The 20,454-nt window shown below is 30.2% G+C and overlaps 1 protein-coding gene across 2 annotated transcripts in view; it reads left to right on the top strand.

The window, feature by feature from the left end:
• fax (failed axon connections) overlaps positions 1-20,132 on the top strand; it is a 37,509-nt gene extending 17,377 nt beyond the window's left edge. For both annotated transcript variants that reach the window (XM_065503799.1, XM_065503800.1), the window contains exons 4-5: positions 7,975-8,071; positions 19,207-20,132. In XM_065503799.1, coding sequence (XP_065359871.1) covers positions 7,975-8,071; positions 19,207-19,260 — 151 coding nt within the window. In that variant the 3' untranslated portion in view covers positions 19,261-20,132. The remainder of the gene's footprint in view (positions 1-7,974; positions 8,072-19,206) is intronic.
• Positions 20,133-20,454: the final 322 nt, after the last annotated feature.

Below are 20,454 nucleotides of genomic sequence, written 5' to 3'. Positions count from 1 at the left end.
ACATGGTTCCAGTAGGTGCAAGGTGAAACCGTTTTGTGCAAATTGTGCTGGAAATCATAAAACGGAAGAATGTTCTACAACGGTCATTAAGTGTGCCAATTGTAAAGGTCCCCATAAGGCTATGTCTCCTGATTGTCCCAGTAGGGAAGTGTACAAACAAATCAGACAACGCGCTCAACCAAAGAGCAATAGACAAATCAATCAAGGCTATAATAGCAGGTCTAATTATAATAATAATTTCCCAAACTCTCTAAATCAGAGCGGAAGTCTTCCAAATTCGCCACCAATGAGTCATCCATTCACTCAATCTAGCAATGCTGCTAATAATAATGCTAACAGCAACAACAATCTGTTCTCATTTGAAGAACTAAAAAATATTACTTTTGAATTAATAGCTAATCTTAAAAGTTGTAAATCTCGAGAAGAGCAATTTCAGGTTGTTACCAACCTAGCATTTAAATTTTTGTATCAATGAACAACAATATTAAGCTGTCATCATGGAACGCACGTAGTATTCGTACAAAAAAAGAAGAACTATTTAATTTCTTGGATAAATATAATGTTGATATATGCCTAATTTGTGAAACCTGGTTGAATATCAAATTATCAATTAGACATAATAGTTACTACTGTTATAGATATGATCGACAAACTGGTACTGGAGGAGGTGTAGCTGTTTTAATAAAAAAAACATTCAACATCAATTGATACCACCAAAAACAACTGAAATTATAGAAAATATCGGAGTTAGAGTTAATTGTGGGAGCGAATTTATAGACATTTATTCGTGTTATTTTCCAGGAGGCACAGTTGGATCTGACATTTCCAAGAAACTCAAATTTAAATCTGACCTTCGTAAATTAACAGATACGAATAATAAATACATTTTAGGTGGAGATCTAAACTGTAGACACAACTATTGGGGATGTTTAAGAAATAACACATGGGGTAACATTCTATATGAAAACATACAACTAAACAAATTCCAAATTGCTTTTCCCCATGAAAATACATATATTCCATCAGATCCAAACAAACAACCATCTACATTAGATCTCATTTTAACCAATATGTTAACAAACATGTCAGCAGTTAAAGTAATTAACGACCTAAGTTCGTACCATTTACCTATTATGTATAATATAAATTTAATCTACAAGTCGACAGACAATTTAGTCTATGCGTTCAATAAGGCTAATTGGCCACGTTTTTCCAAATTCATAAGTAGAAATCTCCCTACGGTAGAAGATCACAGAACAGTAACTGATACCAATGAAATTGACATTATGATTAATGTTTTAAGCAATGTTGTAAAAACTGCAATAGATAAATCGGTTCCAAAACAACTTATATCACCAACGACTAGACCATTACCTAAAAACATAATAATGATGCAAATGAGGAATATTTTCAGAAGAAACTGGAAAAGGTTCAGAGACAGAAGTGACCACGAAGCAATGTCACGTTTAAACAAAAATATTAAAGATGAAATAACAAAATTCAGAAACCATTCTTGGAATTCCACCTTGTCAAAACTGGATAAGGCCTCTCCCCCTTTTTGGAAAGTATCTAAACTTTTAAGGAAGAGATCTGCTAATATACCAATTTTAAAATTTAACAACAATGTATATTACACCCAGTTAGAAAAAGCTGAAATTTTGGCTGAAACTTTTAATTTGAATCATTGCTCTTCAGCACATCTAAGCGACAACACAACTGCTTCTGAGGTTAATGATGCCGCAAACCAAGTCAGAAATACAGATGTTACTCCACCTAATTCACACTTCACTTCTCGCGAAAAAGTGGCTGCCATCATAAAAAAATTAAAAAACAATAAATCACCTGGTGCAGATGGGATAAATAACAAATGTTTAAAACAATTACCAAATAAAGGTCTAAATTATCTTACCACAATATTAAATGCTTGCCTAAATTTATGTTATTTTCCTTCTGATTGGAAAATCTCTAAAACTATTCCAATTCTTAAACCAAACAAGTCTCCTGACTCTCCTCTTTCATATAGACCTATAAGCTTACTCTCATCATTAAGTAAAATTTTGGAAAGAATTTTAAAGGAAAAGATTATTGTATATATCGATGCAAATAATATTCTACCCCCTCAACAATTTGGATTCAGAAGTGAACATAATACTTTATTACTAAAAATCAGGAAAATGGTCAAAAGTAATTTCAATATTGGTAAATCAACTGGTATGGTTCTACTAGATATAAAAGCTGCTTTTGATTCAGTCTGGCACAATGGCTTAATCTTCAAATTGAAAAAATTTAATTTTCCTATCGAAATTATTAAAATTTTACAAAATTTCCTTGAAAACAGATTCTTCAATGTTTTCTTGGGGAATACTTCGTCACATAGGATCAATATTAACGCTGGCTGTCCTCAAGGGTCATGTCTGTCACCAATCCTTTACAACATTTTTACAGCTGATGTTCCTGAACTTTCAAATTGCACAATGTCAATATTTGCTGACGATACATCAATTCTCTGCTCCGACATTCATTCAGTGGATATAATTCATAATTTGCAGTTTGCTCTAAATAGCTTGAATAATTATTTAAAAAAATGGAAAATTATGATAAATCCCGAAAAAACAAAAGCTATTTATTTTACGAGAAAGCGGAAAGCATGTTTTATTCCCCAAAGTTCGTTGCGATTTTTAAACTTCGACATACCTTGGAACAACGATGTCAAATATTTGGGTGTTATACTTGATACCAAAGTTAACTTCAATAACCATATACCATATATAGTTAATAAAATCAACAAATTAATAAGAGTATTGTACCCTCTAATAAATAGAAAATCTCAACTAAATATTGACAACAAGAAATTAATTGTTAAATCCATATTTCATCCCGTTATGTTCTACTGTGCACCAGTATGGTTCTCGTCCGCTAAATGTCATATAATGAAGCTTCAAGTAGCACAAAATAAACTACTCAAGATGGTATTCAATCTACCATGGCATTATTCCACTCGTCGTCTACATGATCTTGCTGGCTTCGAACTTGTCCAAGATAGACTAGTCAGATTAACCACAAACTTCAACAGCAGATGTTCAACTTCTCAGTACCCACATATTAATGAACTTTATTCAACGTAATTTTACCAGTAGTATAGTTTTTTTTTATCTTAATTTGTTTCAAATAGGTTTTTGAACATTTTTTTCCTTCAATTCAATAATAAATCATCTGTATATATGTATATATTATAATTCACATCTTATTATTAAGTAGAAAAGGAGCATAAGCCCTAACTCTTTACCTTCTAAGACAAATGTATATAAATTTAATATTATCGAAATGAAAAAAAAAACATATTTTGATAAATATTATATTTCTTGAAAATCTCAAAATTTAAATCGCAGGTACGGAAAAACTATAGGAGGTATTTTCATACTTTTTTCATATTTTTATTCCCTATTATGTTCTCAATAAATCCCAATGTGATGATCAAAAAATTTTGAAATTTGTTTAACAAAATTTTTAAAAATTTGAAATTGGAGTTTTGAAACTGCTTTTAAAAAAATTAAATTTGTTTGGTCATACCTGCGAATAGGTTAACGGTATCCAACGAAGAAAAAAACTCATATACAAGTAAATATGGATATATTTTAAGTAAAAATGTACTTTTATTATAATATTTATCAAAATATGTTAATTTTGTTTCTACATTTCTTGTTCAAGTGGCCTGAGACACGTTAATGGCCTGGCGATTTTTTAATAACTTTAACATTTTTTAACCAATTTTCTTCTTTTATATCTTATTAGAACAACAATTATGTGTACATTTCGATTCTTTTAAATTAAATTGCAAAAGTAATTATTTAATGCCAAAATTTTTACAAAAACTGAAAAATTGCATTTTTCCCCTTGTAAATGCACCTCAAAACTTCAGCGTCGTTGCGGCACCAGTTAACGTTATCCTATCATCCTAATATTTTTCAAAACGAGTTTTTACGATACATAGAACAATTCTAGAGGGGGGGACGGTCAAAATTCGCAATTTTATTTTTTTGGAGCACTCTAATGTACATATATACCCAGCAGTTCTAGGAGACAGTACCGAACTAGTGATTTTACCCATCATTTAGGGTGGGAGCTAGTTACTTCAATAGCCATGTGACTAGTCATTTTAACACGGGCATGTCCTAGGCAGGGGGTCAATTGTCTCTTTTTGATTACAATGGGACTGTCTAATAGCTGGTCCAAAGTAGGCAACGCATTGGATTCACAAACTGGTTACATAGCGTCAGTTACATTGCTAGCTTTGTAACTAGTTACTTGATCAGCTACTTGACTAGTTATTTTAACACGTGCATGTCCTAAGCAGGGGGTCAATTGACCCTTTTGATTACAATGTGACTATCGGATAGCTGATCGAAGGTAGTCAACGCTTCTGGTGGGTAAAATAAACTGCAGTACAAAAAAAAGTTTAAAGTGACTTCACCATAGGTTACTAAGAGACACTAAAGTGACTATTGACTTCATGCTATGTTACATGCGATATCAGTATACTTAAGCAAAAATAAAAATAAACTGTATGAGATTTATATTAACACAATCTGTAAAAAAACAGTTTGTACGAATTAGTGCACACACGTGTCAAATGACCAAAATATATAAAATGGAGTCAGCCAAGTGATAAGACATTTGTGACAATTAGAGCTAGTTTCTTACTTGTCAGTTAAACTCAGCTTAACACGATGTTATATTAATCCTGAAACATATTTTGCCGGAATTTAACCAATGATTGTGTTTCTCACTAGTGGATTAATTTTGTTAGCATTGCCATACTTTTCAGTCAAATCACATGTTTATTCTTCAAATTTTTTCATATAAATATGGCAATACTATACATTTTACAAGAAAAAGCAACCGCGTTACATAACTTTTTTTGTAAATTTTAACTTTCTAAAAGAAAAAGCGACATAAAAGTATATAAAATGTATATTACAAATTATATTGATGTTAATAAAGCAAATAAAAACAAAGAGCTGCTGTGCTGAATTGTTTATTTTATTTTCCATCTGTTTGTGCTTCGGCATTTTATACTTAGGTTTAACTCACCAATGATGCTCAGTTAAACCTAGATTATATAGCATATAAACAATAAGTGAGAAACACAATTTTTAGTTTAATTTAGGTTTAAGCGAAGAATGTAGATTATCTCTATCCCAGAAACTAGCTCTTACTGTCTTTAAGGGATACATTGACTACTTGCTTAACTGCTGGGTAATAGCATAATAAAAAGAAAACAAATGTTTAGTTGTGTGTATATATGTATGTAGATGTGTGTAATACACATTGAGTATATTCACCAATTCTATTTTGTTACTTTGTAAATCTTATTCTCTAACAAAATAGAGAGAGTTGTTTATAATGACCCAGCGGATTTTTTTCCCCATACATCTTCCAACTGAGACCAATGTAGATGCGACTAATCCAAAGTCTGTATTCAGTTTCCACTTACAAAAAAAGGTCGGATGGGTCCAACTCCACTGACTTTTTTTAATCGTCTTAAATTTCTTTTACTGAAGCCGAACATTTCTTTTAATATAAAAAACACACAACAACACTTACTATTTTTAATTTGTACTTATTTATTTTATTTAATTAATTAATTATTTTTAATGCCACAACAACGGTTAAACCACTTGTACTTTCAAAAACACTTTACAATATGAAATTTTTCATTGAAAGGAGAGAAAAAACAAAGAAACAACAAAAAATAAATAACGGGACAACGGCTGAACCAAAACAAACAATCCAATTCAGATGCAAGTACGATAACAACATTTTATTCGATTTTGTCTTGTTGTTTAATTCTAATATGTATTTCATTTTACAATGGAATAGCAATAGGACTCATCTGAATCGGATGCTAGTTGTATACTCTTAACCAATTTTATTTTATGTTTTCCTATTGACATAATAGTATACATTAGGATGTGTTTTAAATTGTAATAACCTGCGGACTGCTGGGGAGTTCTCATATGAGCAACTCTATCATACGTAAACAGCACAAACACCCAACAACAACATTCTACATTGTAGATTCTACAATGTTGAATGTTGTTGTTGGGTAGAATATACAATGTGGAATGAAATGAGAATTACAAATCAAACACACGCGTGCATAATTTGTATATATTTGAGTGCGTTTGGTTTTTTTTTTTGTTATTTTTTTCAACATACAATTAAGGTATACTTTGGTGAAGGGTATATAAGATTCGGTACAGCCGAATATAGCTCTGTTACTTCTTTTAATTCATTTTATAAAAAATCTTATAAACTAGAAATCAACATAAAAAAACTACAAACATTTTCATTAAAAACATAAAAATTTCACCAAAAAAGTCTCCGTACAGTTAACCGTTTTAAGGCACGGAATCCCAATATTAATCTTAATTGAATTTAATATGTGGTAGGTCATCCTTTCTGAGCAATTGCTTCATTTTAATGGCTGTGCATGTAATGGACCGGCTTTGTTGTTGTCAGGGAATCCAAAAATAAGCAAATTTTAATGGATAGAAAGAAAATTATTATTAACTTGCGAAATGAAGGAAAAAATCTAACCGAAATCAAGGATATTGTAAAAAGACCACACTCTTACACTCAGTACGTTATTCAACAGTTCAAAAAAACCGGAACAATGGCAAATAAACAAAGAACTGACCATCCAAGAAAAATAGACCACCACTTAGAGAGAAGAATTGTACGATCTGTAGAAGGTAATCCAAAAATTAACGCATGTGTAATTGCGGGAAACTTGAAAACTAGTGATGAATTAACGTTAAACCCCCAAACTGTAAGAAACGCTCTTAAACTAAATGGATACAATGGTCGAGTAAGCCCTAAGAAGCCCCTTGTTCGAAAAGTGAACATGAAAAAGAGATTGGATTTCGCTATCGAGCATATTGATAAAGATTTTTTATTTTGGGATCGAGTTATTTTTAACGATGAAAGTAAATTGAATGTTTTTGGTTCTGATGGAAGAGAAATGTTATGGAGAAAGCCAAATACTGAAATGAATCCGAAGCATTTGACGCTAACAGTAAAGCATGTAGGAGGTAACGTTATTGTTTGGCTTCATCTGGGGTGGGAAATCTTATTTTTTGTTGAAAATACGATGGATAAATATGCATACCTTAATATATTAAAAGAAAACTTAAAACAAAGTTCTGAAAAATTAGGCTTGGGACGTTTGTACTGCTTCCAACAAGACAGCGATCCCAAACACACCTCTAGATTAGTAAAGGAATGTCTTATTTATAATGTTCCTAAGCACTTAAATCGCTCAGATCTCAACCCGATTGAGCATCTATGGGATCACTTGGAAAGAAAGATTCGGCAGCACAATATAACGAGTAAATATCAGCTAAAAGCCGTTATAATGGAAGAGTGGTATAAAATAGATTCCCTGACAACAACAAAGCTGGTCCATTCGATGCACAGCCATTAAAATGCTGCAATTGCTCAGAAAGGAGGACCTACCACATATTAAATTCAATTAAGATTAATATTGGGATTCCTTGCCTTAAAACGGTTAACTGTACGGAGACTTTTTTGGTGATACTTTTCGTACAATTATTGTATTTATGTAAATTTTTATGTTTTTAATGAAAATGTTTGTAAACATAAAACGGGATAATACATTTGATTCGAAATTATTAAGCCAATTTTGATACCACTTTTATTAACATTTGTTCTTAGGTCATGCAAACTTTAAATAGCAGGGTGATATTTCGAACTCGAGTGCCATGATGTATTTTGGTCCAAATCGGGTACTTTTATATTCTTCACCAATGAACATAAAAACATGATACATACATAAATAAAAATAAAAAAAAAAATATGAATTTCAGTTAAATTCCCACAAAATTTTCAATCAGTGTAATTATTGTAAGCAAGTTTTTAATGTCACATTAATCGTTTATTTTCCAATTGTAGGCCCGAAAACAAGGAAGGAAAAGAAGGAGATTTGGAAAAATCAAAAGAACAGGAAAACGAAACCGACAAAAATGATAAGGAATTGGAGAAAGATAAGGTAAGTGAGAATCGTTAAAATATATATTTAATTAATAATTACACTGTTACGGCCATTTTCACCAATTTTAGTTATAATTTAACTGTTAGCATATTTTTCATTTAATAAAGTTAAAATTTAACTAAGAAATTTAACGGTCATTTAAGTAAATATATCGATTATTATCTTCTTAACTGGGAAAAATAAAAAATATTCAATAGTAAAAATTAGTAAGTATGAGTATTTTCGCACGTTGTACAAGCCTAGCTACTAAATGCATTTTCAGAAGATCCATTTCACATTGGGATTGTATTTATTTTCTTGCATTTTTTGATACACAATTATTTGTTTCAAACACAATTTCCAACATTTAGTAAAAATGGAAAAAAAAACTCCCGCAGATTTCACAGTATTCTGGATAAAAAAGATCCAGCGGCAGAATCTCTTCCAATGGTGCACCAAATCTAGATTTTGGAAATTCGGCAATTAAAAGTATGATATCACAGTGAGTACATTTAGTACTTGTTTTCTGTTAAAAGCGGCGTTACGCATTGGTGTAATCAGTCTGCAGCCATTTAAAATGATTCATTATAGCTGTAGGAAAATACAGAATTTCCATGTGTGTTTACTATATATAAATATATTTAGTGCCTTTAATAAATTGTCATGTTAATTTCCTACATTAATTGTAGGAAACTTTTCTCCTTCTATAATTGGGGTAAAATATACATACATCCATATGAACATATTCAGTAATTTTCTTTTGTAATATATATTTATTGGCCTATTGAGGCTTTTTTATATTACTTGAATTTAAATAAATAAAAATACATGTGTGTAAATTCAAATATTTTTTTTTGATAAATGGGTTTTGTTTTTTTTTTAGAAATAAAATGTTGAGAATTTGTATATTAAACTTTCAAATTAGTTTACACACTTTATGTGTAAAACATTAATTTATGCACAATATATGTAATTTTAAACATAAAATGCCTATTATATTATAAAAATTGGAAATACAACATTTTGTTTGTATTTTTGCTGAAAAAAGTATGTAATCGTTTTCGATAAACATATTATGCTAAAATTTTAATTTTACATGAAAACTTACTTTATAGTAGTAGATTTACATGCATTTTTTAGAATGTATATGGGCATGCTCATTACCGTGTATCCCAATATAGTGCTGATACTATAGCAGCGATTTCTGCTGTGAATTCCTGTATAATTTCATACAGTTTACACATATGTAGCTGCTTAAGAGCTAGTTTCCGGGATAAAGATAATATACATCCTTCGTTTAAACCTAGATTAAACTAAAAATTGTGTTTCTCACTTATTGTTTATTTACTATATAATCTAGGTTTAACTGGTTTAGAGCTAGTTTCTTACTTGTCAGTTAAACTCAGCTTAACACGCTGTTATATTAATCCTGAAACATATTTTGCCGGAATTTAACCAATGAGTGTGTTTCTCACTAGTGGATTAATTTTGTTAGCATTGCCATACTTTTCAGTCAAATCACATGTTTATTCTTCAAATTTTTTCATATAAATATGGCAATACTATACATTTTATAAGAAAAAGCTACATAACTTTTTTTGTAAATTTTAACTTTCTAAAAGAAAAAGCGACATAAAAGTATATAAAATGTATATTCAAAATTATATTGATGTTAATAAAGCAAATAAAAACAAAGAGCTGCTGTGCTGAATTGTTTATTTTATTTTCCATCTGTTTGTGCTTTGGCATTTTATACTTAGGTTTAACTCACCAATGATGCTCAGTTAAACCTAGATTATATAGCATATAAACAATAAGTGAGAAACACAATTTTTAGTTTAATTTAGGTTTAAGCGAAGAATGTAGATTATCTCTATCCCAGAAACTAGCTCTTAATTAGGTTTAACATCATTGGTGAGTTAAACCTAAGTATAAAATGGCAAAGCACAAAACGAAGAAAAAAAAAAGAAAAAATTCACCACATGTGATTTGACTGAAAAGTATGACAATGCTAACAAAATTAATCCATTAGTGAGAAACAGTCATTGGTTAAATCCCGGCAAAATACATATGTTTCACGTTTAATATAACAGCGTGTTAAGCTACGTTTATCTGAGAAGTAAGAAACTAGCTCTAAGAAGTTGAAAATTTTGAAATGATAAACTGGGTTTAAAAAAAATGTATTAAACTTATTTGCTTAATTCACAAAAATTTGTATCGTGTATCTTGTATTAAATACACTTTTTGTTTATTAGTTTGTTAACACTCATTGTATATTGTATGAATGTTTTTGAAAGAGTAGTGTGTGTATCATGATACAATAATTGTAGAAGGTAGAATTACTAGGGAGAGTTTTCAATATTTACCCCTATAACGTCAAACTTTGATTTTAATTTTGTTCATATTTTCTTTTGTTTGACGTTACAAGAATTGTATAATTGAGAATTTATTTTCTACTAAGTGTACCTTGTGTAATGGTCAAGGTTGCCAATTTAGCCATTTTCCGGCTAGATCTAGCGATTTTATTATCATTTAGCCATAAAAAAATGGCTAGAATTAATCTAGCCGGAAGATCTAGCCATTTTATTTTGTCTTAGCCTTTTTTATTTTATACTTATCTTGAGCATTTTTGGAATTTTTTAAAAATAAAACAGTATTTTTTATCAAATGACAAAGAAACAGTCTTTTTAAACAAATTCGTCTGTTGATGATTTGATGAGAATATTATTGGTTTTATGAAAACAGGCTTCCAAATTGTTTCCAAAGCAAACACATGAGGCATATTCAAAAATCAATTTTACATTTCTTCAATGGATCCAATTTTGAATGTAAGTGCCCAGAAATATGTTTAATTTATCAAAAAGGAAAAAAAAATATTGATATTACAATATTTATCCGCATTTTCTCAATCTCTGGTTATTTTTCATCGTGACGATATACTGACAGTTCTCATACAAAAATTCTATTTATTGAAAGTATATCGTTACGAAATACGATAACCGGAGATGGAGAAAGTGGGGGTTAATCTGCTAAACCCCATTAATACGAAGTCGGTAAAAATTATTTTTCAAAACTGTCAGTATAACTATTAGTTAACACATAACCAGACTCCGTGGTAATGGGGGCAAGAAATGTAATATTTATGAATTTGTATATTTGTATTATTTTTGGGTTTTAGCCATTTCTAGCCATTTATAATTCAAAATCTAGCCATTTTCTGAGCTGAAGAGTTGGCAACCTTGGTCATGGTGTGTATAACAAGCAGTGTTGCCAGAAAATGAATTTCAAAATATGCTAAAACTTGAAAAACTAAGTGCTAAAATGTTCTACAGAAGAAAAAAAAAAGTGCTAAATTTTTTCAATGTAACAATACAATTTTTATTTCAAATTTTACAAATATAAATTAAAGTTTTTTCTAATTTTGTTCATAACAATTGTTGACTTGTTTTAATAGATTACATTTCATATCGCTACCTTAATATAGAAAGGCCCTAACTAACATTTTCATTACTGTGCAGGAGAAGAAAATATTGATATTTTATCCAGGAGAATTAAAAGACGATGTTTCACGTTTGAATAGTTTATTACGACTAAAGAACAAATTGGTTTACAATGTTTAAAGAATAAAAATAACTGTCACATTCAAAAGACAAAAGTAGAAAAGAACATTAAAAATAAAAATGAATAAACCTTATAAGAAAAGGAAAAATATTAGTGTTGTAAGCAGGGTTGTATTTAAAATTAAATATCATAACACTCCTCCTCAACACATTATTTTAAATAAAAATTATACATAAATTCATAAATTTATAAAGCCCAAGGCCTCTACTAATTTCATATGATTATTCTTAGATAAATTCTTCGTCAAAACATCAGAAATATTAGAGTTACTACTACAATATTCCAAATCAATTAATCCTTCTACAAAAACATTTCTAATATGGTGATACTTTATATCTATATGTTTACTCCTACTATGATAAATAGGGTTCTTAACTAAATGTAAAGCACCAAGGTTATCTCCATATATCAAAATCTTCTCTGGACAATGGATTTGCGCCTCACTTAGAATTTTTCTCAAGAATACTGCTTCTTTTGCTGCTGATGAAAGCGCCATATATTCGGTCTCCGTGCTACTCAAAGCTACTGTAGCTTGCTTCTTAGATTCCCATGAGAATGCACTGCCAGCGAGGATAAAGACATATCCCGTATATGATTTTCGATTTGTTGCATCACCGCCCCAATCAGCATCGGCGTAGCATACTACTGGTTGTCCAGTTTTGCGATATCTTAATTGATAATTTGCACTCTTATTCAAGTACTTCAAAAGTCTTCTTGCCGCTGCCATGTGTTCCTGGTGTGGATCCTTGTTCCTTTGGGATAATTTACATACTGAATGTAATATGTCAGGACGCGTACAAATTGCCAAATACATTAGGGAACCTATGAGTGATTGATAACTTGTTGTGTCGATCTTCTCGCAGTTATCGTTATCACAAACAACTTGATATTTGGGCTCTAATGGAGTGGATACTGGACGGCACTCTTCCATCTGGTATTCACGTAGAAGCTCTCTAATATATCCATTTTGATGAATTGTAATTTGTCCAGTGACACCATCTCTCTCAATTTCGATGCTAAGAAAATGTTTAGCGGGACCTTTATCAACTACAGATACTCTTTCTGAAATTTGAGATTTAATTAGATTCAATTCATTCAAATCAGAACATGCTATAAGCAAATCATCTACATATACGGCGATTAAATTAATATTACTGCATTTCCCATTCGGTATAGACATGGTTCACTTTCACAAGGATGGAAACCAATTCCCCTTAATATTTCATCCAATTTCGGATTCCATTGGCGGCCGGATTGCTTAAGTCCATATAAAGCCTTCTTCAATTTCAAAACCTTGTCCGGAAATCTTTCGCCTGTGAACTTCTCAGGCTGCGCCATATAGACTTCATCAGTCAATTCGCTATTTAGGTAAGCCGTGGATACATCCATTTGATGTAGATGGACCCCTTACTCTGCTGCAAGGGCAATTACCATTCTAATAGTTTCGTAGCGCACAACAGGTGAGAAAGTCTCTGTATAATTTATACCATACGTTTGGGCGTAACCCTTAGCAACTAATCTTGCCTTAAATCGTTCGATATGGCCTTCCTTATTCCTCTTCACGGCAAACACCCATTTACATCCTACGATCTTCTGGCCATGTGGCAACTCCGATAATTCCCAGGTATCATTCCCAAGAAGAGCTTTATACTCCTCCTGCATCGCATTTAACCATTAATGAGAGTACTCACCCGATAAGGCCTCGTCCACAGTTTCAGGAACCTTAATATTGTCCGCACACATCAAATTTACAGTATTGTACTGCTTTTTCGGTCTTCCTGGTTGACCAGTTCGCACCAATTTTGGTCTTCCTGGCCCTTTCCTATCTTCACTTTTTGTACGAAAACCAACAAGTGCTGTACCACTCATTACAGCATCCGGATCAGGGTATTCCTCTTCAGCAGACTCGAATTCACTGTCACTTTGATCTTGGACTTCTTCTTCAACAATATTCCCTTCAAGCGGTTTCATTTGCATGCTGAGGATTTCCTTATCTAATTTAGCTTGCTGTGCCGGTTTATTACCCTTCTCATCACCATCTTCAATAAAGTAAACATCTCGACTAATTGTTATCTTTCCCGTAGCCCTTTCAAATAGACGATATGCTTTCGATGTTTCCGAATAACCAACCATGATGTATTCCCTTCCCTTTGGACGGAACTTGTGATGATGTGTCTTGTCAAATGCAATGGCCAGGGAACCAAAAATTTTAAGATGTCGGACGCTTGGTTTCCTATTGTACCAAACTTCATATGGTGTGCATTCATTCAATGCTTTTGTTGGCGATCGATTTCTCAAATAAGCGGCAGTGTTCACAGCTTCAACCCACAAAGACTCATCAACCTCAGAATATACTAACATTGCTCTGGCCATTTCAACTAACGTCCTATTAAAACGTTCAGCTACCCCGTTCTGTTGCGGTGTGTGAGGTACAGTTAGTTGTCGCTTAATGCCATTCAATCTCAAAAAATCATCAAAAGCCTTGTTAACGAACTCCGTACCATTGTCAGATCTAAGCATCTTCATCTTCTTTCATGTCTGACATTCAACCATAGCTTTAAATTCCTTAAATGTATCAAATGTCTGGCTCTTGTTCTTTAAAAAATAAACAAAGACATACCGAGAATGATCATCGATGAACGTCAATATGTAGCGTGCACCACCAGAGGAATTTTTGTTTATCGGACCACAAATGTCCGTATGAATTATTTCCAATAATTCTGTTGCTCTGTTTTCGGAACTAAAGAATGGGTTCGTTGTGCATTTACTCTTCAAACAAGTAGTACAATTAATTTCCTTAGGAAATTGTAAATTCAGGCCATTAACTAAATTATTGCGTGATAGTTAACCTAGGCCAGAAACATTCAAATGTCCGTAACGATTGTGCCATTTCATAACTTCACTCATATTCGCCGTCGTCATGAACAATGTGTTCTTCATCGCCGTATACAAAAACAAATCTCCTATCTTACTTGCACATAATATTGTCTTCCCTTCTTCATCTATTATATTGGCCTCTCTGCTGTTAAATTTCACAACGTCTTTTACCGCTACTCTGCCCACAGAAATGAAATTGCACTGCAGATTTGGTACAAACAACACATCATTTAACACAATGTTACATTCGTCAATACGAACTGTACCTCTGCCCTCTGCTTCAATTTTACTTTGGCCTGCAAGAGTGAACAATTCTTTATGTGCTTCAAAAGTTTCAAAAAAGTCTCGGTTACAGCATAAATGAGCAGACGCACCGCTGTCTAAACACCAAAAATCCCTACTCAACACGTTGTTGTTGTTTGTTGCTGCAAATATAGAGTATGCGTGTGTGTCCCTCTTTTCCTGTTGTACTGTTCTGTTGCCTGTTTCTGTTTTGCTGTTTCTGCATTGCGCTACGTAGTGGCCTCTGCGACCGCATTTAAAAAAGTTGAAATTTTGTTTTTGCTTGCTAGCTTCACGACTGTTTTTTCCGTTCTTATTGTTATTCGCGTTCATACTGTTGCTACTTACGTTGTTGTTGTTCCTCTTGTTGCTTAACTGCGACATGAACACTTGTGACCCTCCTTCAAGTTGTGTAATTTGTTCACCAGCCTTTCTTCTTTCACCCTCTTCTGTCAATTTCAATGCACTGAGTTTTGGTAGCACATCTCTCGTCTCCAAGGCAATGACAAAATTCTCATACGATGTAGGTAAATTTGCCAAAAGCATTATGGCAAATAACTCATCTTGAAGCTCTATTCCAGTTTCGGCTAGCTTCTCCACAGTTGACGAAAAATTACATACGTATTGTTGGACGCAGTCCGCTTCACCCATTCTCATATTAAGAAGTTTCTTAAAAAGTGTAACTTTCCTTACCGGACCCTTAGGTCTATGTACTTCACGTAATGCGTTCCATGCTGCACTGGCGGATGGACAACTCTTGTCCATGCTGCAATTTGATCTGCTGCCGTTGGTTTATCATCACTAATGGTTGACCACAAATCTTGATGAATTAATACAGCCTTAATTTGTAGGCTCCACGAGTCGTAATTTGTCTCATCTAACATCTCAATGTTGTACATTAAATATTATAATATTCACTCGAGCCCTCCTGGGCCCATAACCTATTGATATTTTATCCAGGAGAATTAAAAGACGATGTTTCACGTTCGAATAGTTTATTACGACTAAAGAACAAATTGGTTTACAATGTTTAAAGAATAAAAATAACTGTCACATTCAACAGACAAAAGTAGAAAAGAACATTAAAAATGAATAAACCTTATAAGAAAAGGAAAAATATTAGTGTTGTAAGCAGGGTTGTATTCAAAATTCAATATCATAACAGAAAACAACTTAATAAAACTTAAATTTCTGTAGTTGTGATTTTTTTTTAACACAAAATTTTATGAAGGTCTCCATCCAATTTAATGTCGTCACATTTTATTTCATTAATGGTGTATTACGGGATTATCTATCGAAGTATGCAAAAAACTAAATTTTGGAAAAAAAACGAGTTAGGGCGTTTCTATATTAAGGTAACGAATTATTAATTCAAAAATTTTTCTGAAAATAAATTGGGAATAAGAAAATGTAGTACAAAAATATTTTAATAAATATTTTAATTTTTAAAAATATATTATATTCAGAATTGAATATCAATATATAAAAATCTCGTGTCACAATGTTAGTGTTTGAACTCCTCCGAAACGGCTTAACCGATTTTTATGAAATTTTGTATATATGTTTGGTAGGTATGAGAATAGGTCGTAAAGTATATTTCATACCGCTAGGTCATTAGGGTGACCCTATCCAGAATTTATTTTTACCATTTTTTGACCAAAAGCTTTTTTTCGCATTTTATTTATTTGGCATTAAAAAATACTTATAACCCCAAATTTTCATCAACCGACCCTCACCCACCCGTTTTTTATCCGAGATTTTAGTATTTTGTATGAGCAATATCCAAATATCAATATTTAACAATTTTTATGAAATTTTGTATATATTTTTGGTACGTACGAGAATATTATATATCATACCGCTAGGACATTAGGATGTCCCTATCCACCCATTTTTTAAAATATATTTCGCCAAAAAATTTTGTTTTTATTTCTCTTCATTTGGCATCAAAAATACCTATAATGCCAACTTCACTTAGAATACATTCGCTATTTTTTATTTAACAACCAAAATATTCACTAGAAATAATTTTAATGGCAGAACAACGTTTGCCGGATCAGCTAGTTCTTTTATATATGTATTTTACATTAAATATACATATATAGTTTTTTTTAAATATACTTTTATATTGAATTTCTGTTTTTGTTTTAAAGAATAAAATAACAAATATTTTTTATAACTTCCATGTTTTAATGAAATAAGATTTTTAATTATTAACACATTTATCAATATTATTCGATACAAAAGCTACTACTGATTATACAAAATAATTAATTGAATGATGATCTTATTTTATTTGCAATATAATTAGTTATATTGTAAGTGTAACAACATGCATTTTCGAATTTTAATCCTTCTCGAATTTGTATTATTGAACTTAACAATTCTGGTTTAATTCGATTACGAATTTTATTTTTATTTAAAGCCATTAAACTAAAAAGTCTTTCAACTTCGGCATTAGAAAATGGTGAAATGAGTAATGACAATAGAAAAATAGACAATTCTTTAAGTACATTTTCACCGACAGAATTTTTAAAATTATATTCTTGAATCCAAAAAATCATTGTATCAGATTTTTCATCCCAATCTTTTTTTGAGATATAAAACACTGATTTTGAATAATATTTATATCAGTTAAACTATACTTGAACTCTTCTAAAATGTTTGTTATTGGGCTCTTTACATGATTTAGGGTATTTTGTATAGAAAACATGTAAATATTTTTTAATATTTTTAGGCAAAAGATTTCTTAGTTAATTAACAAGTTCTTTTAAAAATAAAATGCAAATATTTCGAATTTTCTTCTCATATTCAATTGAATTTTTTTTAAGCTAATCGCTTGCTTTATTAAATTTTCAAATTCATATCCTAAATACGGCGATGGAAGTAAACATTCATCAAAAGAATCTTACTATTAATGTTTCAAAAAAATAACTGTTATTATTTTCCCTTTTGTTTTTAATTTCTTTAAACTACTGATATAAAACAGTTTTAAAAATGCGTAACACATTACATAGTTATAAAAAAAGGAAGTAAATTTGTGCGTTGTGTTCATTTACTTACCACACCGAAAGAAATTTAGTTGAAATATTAATAAAAGTTATTTTTTATTTCTCCAAAAGCATTTTATGGAGTAAAATATTTTTTGGAAGTAAAAATTTTTTCGAGAAATTTTTTTTTTATCAAGCAAATTATGCTAAATAAATGCTTTTTATAATTTTTAAAAATTTCAATGCAATTTCAAGAAACAAAATGCTAAATCTAGCACTGAACGTGCTAAAATGACAACACTGATAACAAGTATTCCGATTCTCAATTTTTTCAAATTACTCTCACGTATTCGGGTACTATGTGAGCTCAGAGAAATGTAAACAAATTTATAGCTGAAAACCAATACAACTTTTTAAAAACATATAAGGTCAATTCAGTCATATTGTCTTAATGTCCTAATATATCACGACTCTTAGGCATTCGGCGCAGGTCTGTGCTGGTTGGTTACGATAACACAAAAAACATAGCATACAGAGTAGTATTATTTTAGGACATTTTTTGCTTGAAAAACAATAAAAACCATTGTGAAATATTAGGACATTATGACAATATGACATGATAAGGGACCTTGTGAATTGACCAATAAAATAAAAGTGTATATTTTATTGTATTATACAAGGGATTTTGTGAATTCAGCAATTATGTTTCTAACCTACACAGAAAAAAGAAATTCATAATTGGAATGAATTTTGTAATAAATATTATTAATCGAACTTGATTTTTTTTCCCAAACTTTTTTCATTCAGTTTAATAACATGTTCATAAATATTATAAAATTGTTCATGACGGAAATTTTTGCTTTTTTTCATAAATTTAATAATATTTTATAATAAATTGCATTATAATTGGATTATCTAATGAATTAATGTAAAAATATTTGTTTAGTAGCCATATATTGGCCAATATTTTAAGATGAATCAACAATATCTGAAACTTAAAAAATATCATTGAACATAATAAAATATCCATAAACATTAAGCATATCATCCCCTTAAAAAAATTTAATCAATTTCGCGCATATTTGCTCATTTTGTGGCTGAAAATCATAAAAATAAATAAAATATTTTCCAAGAAAAATTTCAAACATTTTTCAAAAACAAAAAAATATAAATGAAAATGAAATTATATTTTTCAAGCCTTCTAGATTTATTTTGAAAACATAAAATATGAAAAAAATCTTAATATTTAAGAAATTATTTATAAATGTTATGAATTGAAATCAATGAAATCAAATCATACTATTTATGTTGAAACTTTTTTCTGTGTAAGCTTTTTAAATATTGATATTATAATAATAATATTTTATATATATTTTTTTTTAGACAAATGAAAAGGAGATATCTGAAGAAAATAAGGACAAAGATGAATCAAAGTGAACATAAAATTAAACTTATGACTTCTGTAAAGAACAGCATTTATTATACATTTACCTATTGCATTAAATAATTGGAACATTATATATACAAATATAAATGTATATATATATATACCCTATATATATATTATAATATATATATATATATTAAATTAGCCTAAAATTATAAAATATACACATAAGAAACATAATTAGTAAAAAGAAAACTTCTGACGATTGAAGATGATTCATAATTTATCGATTTCGTTAAAATTATATGTTATCAATAATTATCACAAATTACGAGATTATTCAAATGAATGTATTTATTTCATAAAAATAAACATAATCGTGTGCAAATATTAAATTTAATTTTTTGTTTAACGTTAAGATATATTATTATACAATATTAATTTTAACAAAAATCTTTTTTTATTATTTTCGATGTTTGTGTCTTTTTAAATATAATTATTTAAGTATTAATATACATAAACATTATAAATTTCACCTGTAATTTTTAAATTTCATTCCGCACGAACAACATATATTAAAATGCTCAAACTGCTACATTCATTATAAAACATACAAATAATTAAGATATTTGCAGATATTATACATATATGTATCACACTAGATCGTTAATAAGTTTTCATACATAAATAGAAATAAAAGTACACCGACAAACATACATATATTTCATCATCACATTACGGACATGTAGATTTATACAAGTTTGTTTATGAATTAAAAGAGAAAAAAGAAAAAGTTAAGTTGTAAGATTTTTTATTATAAATATTTGTATTGTAGTTCAGTGTTTTATATAAAAAAAAAACATAAAAAATATACCTTATATATAATGATAAATACAAACAGCTTTCTAATAAATATATTAAACTTGTTTTTGAATTTATTATACATTTTGGATTGCCCAAGGTAAGGTCAAGACAAGTTATACAGGCAGCCAACTCAAATTTTTTAGTCGTTATCTAAAATTCAAATGTTGAACATTTTAGCAAAATTTAATAAAGTTTAGAGGTGAATAGTTTTAGTATTTTGATTTATAGAGTCACGAAATCTTTCGAAGACCAACCTATAGTAGTGATAACCATCAAACAAGAATCACAAAAATGGATGATGAATTGTCTGCACATCAGCATCAGCTGATTTTCATCAACATCGAAAACTAATAACACATGCCGTCAGCATCAAGATGTAT

The sequence above is a fragment of the Calliphora vicina genome, chromosome 3 (genome assembly GCF_958450345.1).
Source record: "Calliphora vicina chromosome 3, idCalVici1.1, whole genome shotgun sequence".
NCBI lineage: Eukaryota > Metazoa > Arthropoda > Insecta > Diptera > Calliphoridae > Calliphora > Calliphora vicina.
Note: the sequence above shows the minus strand (reverse complement) of the source record. Positions and strands in the feature narration are given on the sequence as shown.